A 9,413-nucleotide genomic window follows, 5' to 3' on the forward strand; every position below is an offset into this window, starting at 1 on the left:
TGTTTGCAATACCTAATTATCCCTATCAAATCCTTATACAGAGGGTTCAATGGACAAAAGGAAAATTTGTGGCACTTACCCACGCCTCATCCTTAGCAGAGGATAGTCGTTGGTCTCAGGCTCGATTTCTTTATCAGATTCTCGTTGCGGGTGCTTTTCGCTGCTTCCTGTTTTGGTTGTAGTGAACTTTTGATAGTGTTTTCTTAATCGTGCAATTCGATTTTTTTTTTTTTTTTTTAACACTTTTTCAAAATATCCTACCGACTGCGCCAGTTAAGTTTGAGGTTCAGCCAAACTATTTTTTAAAAATTTATTTTACAGGAAACAACACAAAATGTAACTAACAATACGGTTACAAAAATTATGATTCCTAAATCTACGTTTTTCCCTATTTATATTAAAATATATGCTGACCATGCATAAGGCTTCCAGAACATTATGAACTTAATATTAAATCGCAATTAGGGGTAATACGTTTTCTAATCGCAAATTCTAGATGGTAGTAAACACTACGCAGTTTCTTATTATTTAATTATTAAGCAAATTGTTGTGATATAACTCGCCCTAAGTCGAATCGAGATACACGTGAAGGAAACAGATGATATCAGCAACCTTGAACAGTACATGGAAGAATTCAAAGAATCATTAAAAGCAAGTAAATTCGAAGAATCCACGAGTCGAACACGACCAGAGGAAATGGATATAGATCAGGTTTCAGTTATAGCTCAACCAGACACGGAACGTGACAATAACGAAATACCAGAGATGATGAACGCCGGAAATGCTGACGATGGAAATACCGTGCATTCCAACAACGAACAACATCCCGTCGTGGGAATACCAATGCAAGAGACAGCTGTAAAGTACGGCGCCCATCAAGTTATAATATCACGTGTTTATCACTCGCCAGCTAAAACAAAACAAATAACATTATTTGGAAAAAAGAAAAGGTTTTTGCTACAGTTATCTGAGAACAATTTGGAGTACGATGTAATGAAATTTATTAAGGAATATGTGGACCCACAAAAATTATACTCTCTGTACTTTGAAGATCCAAACCTATACCCCGAGTTCAGCAAGGTAATAACGAAAAATTTCAAACACCCCTCACTGAGATTTAAACGCTGTAAGATCAAATTAACCGATGTAATAGACGAAACAGAAGTGCAAGAAACAATCGAAACGAAAGAATTTACGGACAACCCTGGTATAATCCCAATAAAGATAGGGAAAGCTTCAGTTATTCATCACGTACATACCTTGATTCACTACTACGACATGCAACCAATAGTGAACCAGGTAAAACGACTTCACTTACAGACCACTCATCTTCTAACTTACACTAACGTATCGGAACCCTTTGAAAAGTATACCATTAAAATCCGAAACTCTCTTGAAATGCTAAAATTCCTAAAGGAAAAAGTTGAGAGACGATTAAACGAAATTATTCCACCCCAAAACTTTAGACAAAAACGAGGATTAGTAAATCTGTTAGGAACAGCATTTAAACTAATCTCGGGAAATTTAGATTCAGCCGACGGAGATCGATACAACAACCTAATAAAAAACTTAGAGACCAACCAACAAATACTCCAGACAAAAGTAATGAATCAAGGGACACTATCGAAATCAGTCATTGAGCGATTTAATCAAACTCTACAGCAACTCTATAAAAATGACAAAATGATCGAGGAAAAAATTAATCAAATACGTCCTTATTTGAACGAGATAAATTCAGGGAGGAACTTTATGTTATTTGTGGAACTTAATAATGATTTTATTAACATGTACGAAGTAGTTGATTCGATTTTGCAAGACATCGAAAATTCAATGGTATTTTCTCAATTGGGAGTCCTACATCCAACCATTATTACGAATCAAGAACTTTATACCGAATTACAATTGTTACGAAACCAGTTGGATGAAGGTCAATTACCTCTACAGGCCATACAAAGTAACATACCAATAATAGCCAAAACCATTAAACCAGAAAGTTTCATATCGCAACTACGAATCATTCATATATTACATGTTCCCATCGCACATAACCGATCTTTTGACCTTTTCCATCTACATGCAGTCCCAATCCAACATCAAGGTCAGTTTAAGTTTATAATGTCTCGAAATAAGTATCTGATCACGGACAGATTGTACTACATGTACACCAGGGAAAACTGTCAAAAACTAATGCCAGAAAGATACCTTTGTCCAAATTCTCGATTAGAAGAAATAGGAAGCAACTCGCCTTGCGAGGTCCAGATACTTCAGAGAGATGGAGAGACTTCAAATTGCCACCAAATCGAGGCCAAAGTCACTGAACCAATCCTCAATCGGCTAGACGAGACACATAAGTGGGTAATGGTATTGCCAAAAAGGGAAACCGTTCAAATGTTTTGCCCCAATTCGCTAAACGAAAAGCGCAACTTAATGGGTACTTTCATCTGCCGAATCCCTCCAGGATGCCGGATCACAGTGAAAAAAGTTATTGCCGAAAATATCGAAAAGGTTATGAAAATCACCCCCGAGCCAATACTATTTCCGGACTTAGCCGAAAAGGAGCAACAACTGCCATACCTAAACTTAAGCCTGCATCTGCCTGACTTGAAGTTAGACGACCTCCACGAATTAGAAGAAAAGATCGCCATGGACAGCCCGCTTTCACCAATCACCTACACGGAACTTGTCACCTACCCCAGCATGTGGACCATCTTACTATACGCCCTTGCAGCCCTCTGTTGCCTATCAACCCTTTGGAAATGGAGACAGAGCAGAATAAAGAGAAACCAAGATCCATCCACCAAAACCACAGGGGAGGACGTGCAACTTCCATGATGCCATTGAAGTTCACTCTTAGGGGGGAGGAATTACCACACGCGGATTCCACGAACCACCGCGGGAAGCGCACGGCCAGGATGCAATAGTGCTGACTATGAACTTTGTTTTATATAAAAGGAGTAGATTTAAGTTAATTAGCATTCTTTGTGTAATTGTCGTGATTGAAAGTCGTAACTGATAGTGTAACGTAATTTTTGCCTTTATTTGAACTTGTAATAATTTTAAAATAAATAAATCATTTTTTTTATTGCTCCTAACGAGTAAAGAAATATAAGTGGCCTTATTATGCTTATTTTGCCAAAAGGAGACGATTTGAACAAAATTGGTTGAAGCGTTGGCGAAATATCGCCAAATTGTACGATTTGGCCAAAAAGTGCCGCTTCTATAAGAGCCAAATTGACGATTTGCCGTTTAAGGCCTTATTATGCTTATTTTGCCAAAAGCAGACGATTTGAACAAAATTGGTTGTAGCGTTTGCAAGATAACGCCAAATCATAAGATTTGGCCAAAAAGTGCCACTTCTATTAGAGCCAAATTGACGATTTGCCGTTAAAGGCCTTATTATGCTTATTTTGCCAAAAGGAGATGATTTGAACAAAATTGGTTGTAGCGTTGGCGAAATATCGCCAAATTGTACGATTTGGCCAAAAAGTGCCGCTTCTATTAGAGCCAAATTGACGATTTGCCGTTTAAGGCCTTATTATGCTTATTTTGCCAAAAGGAGACGATTTGAACAAAATTGGTTGTAGCATTTGCGAGATAACGTCAAATTGTACGATTTGGCCAAAAAGTGCCGCTTCTATTAGAGCCAAATTGACGATTTGCCGTTTAAGGCCTTATTATGTTTATTTTGCCAAAAGGAGACGATTTGAACAAAATTGGTTGTAGCGTTGGCGAAATATCGCCAAATCATAAGATTTGGCCAAAAAGTGCCGCTTCTATTAGAGCCAAATTGACGTTTTGCCGTTTAAGGCCTTATTATGCTTATTTTGCCAAAAGGAGACGATTTGAACAAAATTGGTTGTAGCGTTTGCGAGATAACGCCAAATCATAAGATTTGGCCAAAAAGTGCCGCTTCTATTAGAGCCAAATTGACGATTTGCCGTTTAAGGCCTTATTATGCTTATTTTGCCAAAAGGAGACGATTTGAACAAAATTGGTTGTAGCGTTGGCGAAATATCGCCAAATCATAAAATTTGGCCAAAAAGTGCCGCTTCTATTAGAGCCAAATTGACGATTTGCCGTTTAAGGCCTTATTATGCTTATTTTGCCAAAAGGAGACGATTTGAACAAAATTGGTTGAAGCGTTGGCGAAATATCGCCAAATTGTACGATTTGGCCAAAAAGTGCCGCTTCTATTAGAGCCAAATTGACGATTTGCCGTTTAAGGCCTTATTATGCTTATTTTGCCAAAAGGAGACGATTTGAACAAAATTGGTTGTAGCGTTGGCGAAATATCGCCAAATCGTAAGATTTGGCCAAAAAGTGCCGCTTCTATTAGAGCCAAATTGACGATTTGCCGTTTAAGGCCTTATTATGCTTATTTTGCCAAAAGGAGACGATTTGAACAAAATTGGTTGTAGCGTTTGCGAGATAACGTCAAATTGTACGATTTGGCCAAAAAGTGCCGCTTCTATTAGAGCCAAATTGACGATTTGCCGTTTAAGGCCTTATTATGCTTATTTTGCCAAAAGGACACGATTTGAACAAAATTGGTTGTAGCGTTTGCGAGATAACGCCAAATCATAAAATTTGGCCAAAAAGTGCCGCTTCTATTAGAGCCAAATTGACGATTTGCCGTTTAAGGCCTTATTATGCTTATTTTGCCAAAAGGAGACGATTTGAACAAAATTGGTTGAAGCGTTGGCGAAATATCGCCAAATTGTACGATTTGGCCAAAAAGTGCCGCTTCTATTAGAGCCAAATTGACGATTTGCCGTTTAAGGCCTTATTATGCTTATTTTGCCAAAAGGAGACGATTTGAACAAAATTGGTTGTAGCGTTGGCGAAATATCGCCAAATCGTAAGATTTGGCCAAAAAGTGCCGCTTCTATTAGAGCCAAATTGACGATTTGCCGTTTAAGGCCTTATTATGCTTATTTTGCCAAAAGGAGACGATTTGAACAAAATTGGTTGTAGCGTTTGCGAGATAACGTCAAATTGTACGATTTGGCCAAAAAATGCCTCTTCTATTAGAGCCAAATTGACGATTTGCCGTTTAAGGCCTTATTATGCTTATTTTGCCAAAAGGACACGATTTGAACAAAATTGGTTGTAGCGTTTGCGAGATAACGTCAAATTGTACGATTTGGCCAAAAAGTGCCGCTTCTATTAGAGCCAAATTGACGATTTGCCGTTTAAGGCCTTATTATGCTTATTTTGCCAAAAGGAGACGATTTGAACAAAATTGGTTGTAGCGTTGGCGAAATATCGCCAAATTGTACGATTTGGCCAAAAAGTGCCGCTTCTATTAGAGCCAAATTGACGATTTGCCGTTTAAGGCCTTATTATGTTTATTTTGCCAAAAGGAGACGATTTGAACAAAATTGGTTGTAGCGTTGGCGAAATATCGCCAAATCATAAGATTTGGCCAAAAAGTGCCGCTTCTATTAGAGCCAAATTGACGATTTGCCGTTTAAGGCCTTATTATGCTTATTTTGCCAAAAGGAGACGATTTGAACAAAATTGGTTGTAGCGTTTGCGAGATAACGCCAAATTATAAGATTTGGCCAAAAAGTGCCGCTTCTATTAGAGCCAAATTGACGATTTGCCGTTTAAGGCCTTATTATGCTTATTTTGCCAAAAGGAGACGATTTGAACAAAATTGGTTGAAGCGTTGGCGAAATATCGCCAAATTGTACGATTTGGCCAAAAGTGCCGCTTCTATAAGAGCCAAATTGACGATTTGCCGTTTAAGGCCTTATTATGCTTATTTTGCCAAAAGGAGACGATTTGAACAAAATTGGTTGTAGCGTTTGCGAGATAACGCCAAATCATAAGATTTGGCCAAAAAGTGCCGCTTCTATTAGAGCCAAATTGACGATTTGCCGTTTAAGGCCTTATTATGCTTATTTGCCAAAAGGAGACGATTTGAACAAAATTGGTTGTAGCGTTGGCGAAATATCGCCAAATCATAAGATTTGCCAAAAAGTGCCGCTTCTATTAGAGCCAAATTGACGATTTGCCGTTTAAGGCCTTATTATGCTTATTTTGCCAAAAGCACACGATTTGAACAAAATTGGTTGTAGCGTTGGCGAAATATCGCCAAATTGTACGATTTGGCCAAAAAGTGCCGCTTCTATTAGAGCCAAATTGACGATTTGCCGTTTAAGGCCTTATTATGTTTATTTGCCAAAAGGAGACGATTTGAACAAAATTGGTTGTAGCGTTGGCGAAATATCGCCAAATCATAAGATTTGGCCAAAAAGTGCGCTTCTATTAGAGCCAAATTGACGATTTGCCGTTTAAGGCCTTATTATGCTTATTTTGCCAAAAGGAGACGATTTGAACAAAATTGGTTGTAGCGTTTGCGAGATAACGTCAAATTGTACGATTTGGCCAAAAAGTGCCGCTTCTATAAGAGCCAAATTGACGATTTGCCGTTTAAGGCCTTATTATGCTTATTTTGCCAAAAGGAGACGATTTGAACAAAATTGGTTGAAGCGTTGGCGAAATATCTCCAAATTGTACGATTTGGCCAAAAAGTGCCGCTTCTATTAGAGCCAAATTGACGATTTGCCGTTTAAGGCCTTATTATGCTTATTTTGCCAAAAGGAGACGATTTGAACAAAATTGGTTGAAGCGTTGGCGAAATATCGCCAAATTGTACGATTTGGCCAAAAAGTGCCGCTTCTATTAGAGCCAAATTGACGATTTACCGTTTAAGGCCTTATTATGCTTATTTTGCCAAAAGGAGACGATTTGAACAAAATTGGTTGAAGCGTTGGCGAAATATCGCCAAATTGTACGATTTGGCCAAAAAGTGCCGCTTCTATTAGAGCCAAATTGACGATTTACCGTTTAAGGCCTTATTATGCTTATTTTGCCAAAAGGAGACGATTTGAACAAAATTGGTTGAAGCGTTGGCGAAATATCGCCAAATCATAAGATTTGGCCAAAAAGTGCCGCTTCTATTAGAGCCAAATTGACGATTTGCCGTTTAAGGCCTTATTATGCTTATTTTGCCAAAAGGAGACGATTTGAACAAAATTGGTTGTAGCGTTTTGCGAGATAACGTCAAATTGTACGATTTGGCCAAAAAGTGCCGCTTCTATAAGAGCCAAATTGACGATTTGCCGTTTAAGGCCTTATTATGCTTATTTTGCCAAAAGGAGACGATTTGAACAAAATTGGTTGAAGCGTTGGCGAAATATCGCCAAATTGTACGATTTGGCCAAAAAGTGCCGCTTCTATTAGAGCAAATTGACGATTTGCCGTTTAAGGCCTTATTATGCTTATTTTGCCAAAAGGAGACGATTTGAACAAAATTGGTTGTAGCGTTTGCGAGATAACGTCAAATTGTACGATTGGCCAAAAAGTGCCGCTTCTATAAGAGCCAAATTGACGATTTGCCGTTTAAGGCCTTATTATGCTTATTTTGCCAAAAGGAGACGATTTGAACAAAATTGGTTGAAGCGTTGGCGAAATATCGCCAAATTGTACGATTTGGCCAAAAAGTGCCGCTTCTATTAGAGCCAAATTGACGATTTGCCGTTTAAGGCCTTATTATGCTTATTTTGCCAAAAAGGAGACGATTTGAACAAAATTGGTTGTAGCGTTGGCGAAATATCGCCAAATCATAAGATTTGGCCAAAAAGTGCCGCTTCTATTAGAGCCAAATTGACGATTTGCCGTTTAAGGCCTTATTATGCTTATTTTGCCAAAAGGACACGATTTGAACAAAATTGGTTGTAGCGTTTGCGAGATAACGCCAAATCATAAGATTTGGCCAAAAAGTGCCGCTTCTATTAGAGCCAAATTGACGATTTGCCGTTTAAGGCCTTATTATGCTTATTTTGCCAAAAGGAGACGATTTGAACAAAATTGGTTGAAGCGTTGGCGAAATATCGCCAAATTGTACGATTTGGCCAAAAAGTGCCGCTTCTATAAGAGCCAAATTGACGATTTGCCGTTTAAGGCCTTATTATGCTTATTTTGCCAAAAGGAGACGATTTGAACAAAATTGGTTGTAGCGTTTGCGAGATAACGCCAAATCATAAGATTTGGCCAAAAAGTGCCGCTTCTATTAGAGCCAAATTGACGATTTGCCGTTTAAGGCCTTATTATGCTTATTTTGCCAAAAGGAGACGATTTGAACAAAATTGGTTGAAGCGTTGGCGAAATATCGCCAAATCATAAGATTTGCCAAAAAGTGCCGCTTCTATTAGAGCCAAATTGACGATTTGCCGTTTAAGGCCTTATTATGCTTATTTTGCCAAAAGGAGACGATTTGAACAAAATTGGTTGTAGCGTTGGCGAAATATCGCCAAATCATAAGATTTGCCAAAAAGTGCCGCTTCTATTAGAGCCAAATTGACGATTTGCCGTTTAAGGCCTTATTATGCTTATTTTGCCAAAAGGACACGATTTGAACAAAATTGGTTGTAGCGTTTGCGAGATAACGCCAAATCATAAGATTTGGACAAAAAGTGCCGCTTCTATTAGAGCCAAATTGACGATTTGCCGTTTAAGGCCTTATTATGCTTATTTTGCCAAAAGGAGACGATTTGAACAAAATTGGTTGAAGCGTTGGCGAAATATCGCCAAATTGTACGATTTGGCCAAAAAGTGCCGCTTCTATTAGAGCCAAATTGACGATTTGCCGTTTAAGGCCTTATTATGCTTATTTTGCCAAAAGGAGACGATTTGAACAAAATTGGTTGTAGCGTTGGCGAAATATCGCCAAATTGTACGATTTGGCCAAAAAGTGCCGCTTCTATTAGAGCCAAATTGACGATTTGCCGTTTAAGGCCTTATTATGTTTATTTTGCCAAAAGGAGACGATTTGAACAAAATTGGTTGTAGCGTTGGCGAAATATCGCCAAATTGTACGATTTGGCCAAAAAGTGCCGCTTCTATTAGAGCCAAATTGACGATTTACCGTTTAAGGCCTTATTATGCTTATTTTGCCAAAAGGAGACGATTTGAACAAAATTGGTTGAAGCGTTGGCGAAATATCGCCAAATCATAAGATTTGGCCAAAAAGTGCCGCTTCTATTAGAGCCAAATTGACGATTTGCCGTTTAAGGCCTTATTATGCTTATTTTGCCAAAAGGAGACGATTTGAACAAAATTGGTTGTAGCGTTTTGCGAGATAACGTCAAATTGTACGATTTGGCCAAAAAAGTGCCGCTTCTATAAGAGCCAAATTGACGATTTGCCGTTTAAGGCCTTATTTATGCTTATTTTGCCAAAAGGAGACGATTTGAACAAAATTGGTTGAAGCGTTGGCGAAATATCGCCAAATTGTACGATTTGGCCAAAAAGTGCCGCTTCTATTAGAGCCAAATTGACGATTTGCCGTTTAAGGCCTTATTATGCTTATTTTGCCAAAAAGGAGGACGATTTGAACAAAATTA

At 38.4% G+C, this 9,413-nt stretch overlaps 1 protein-coding gene across 1 annotated transcript; it reads left to right on the forward strand.

The window, feature by feature from the left end:
* The first annotated feature begins 1,210 nt into the window (after window positions 1–1,210).
* On the forward strand, window positions 1,211–2,911 carry LOC136350166 (uncharacterized). The gene is made up of 2 exons (XM_066301675.1): window positions 1,211–1,299; window positions 1,991–2,911. The coding sequence occupies exon 2, from the start codon at window positions 2,116–2,118 to the stop codon at window positions 2,830–2,832; it is 717 nt and encodes a 238-aa protein (XP_066157772.1). The 5' UTR covers window positions 1,211–1,299; window positions 1,991–2,115; the 3' UTR covers window positions 2,833–2,911.
* Window positions 2,912–9,413: the final 6,502 nt, after the last annotated feature.

The sequence above is a fragment of the Euwallacea fornicatus genome, unplaced genomic scaffold, assembly GCF_040115645.1.
Source record: "Euwallacea fornicatus isolate EFF26 unplaced genomic scaffold, ASM4011564v1 scaffold_130, whole genome shotgun sequence".
NCBI lineage: Eukaryota > Metazoa > Arthropoda > Insecta > Coleoptera > Curculionidae > Euwallacea > Euwallacea fornicatus.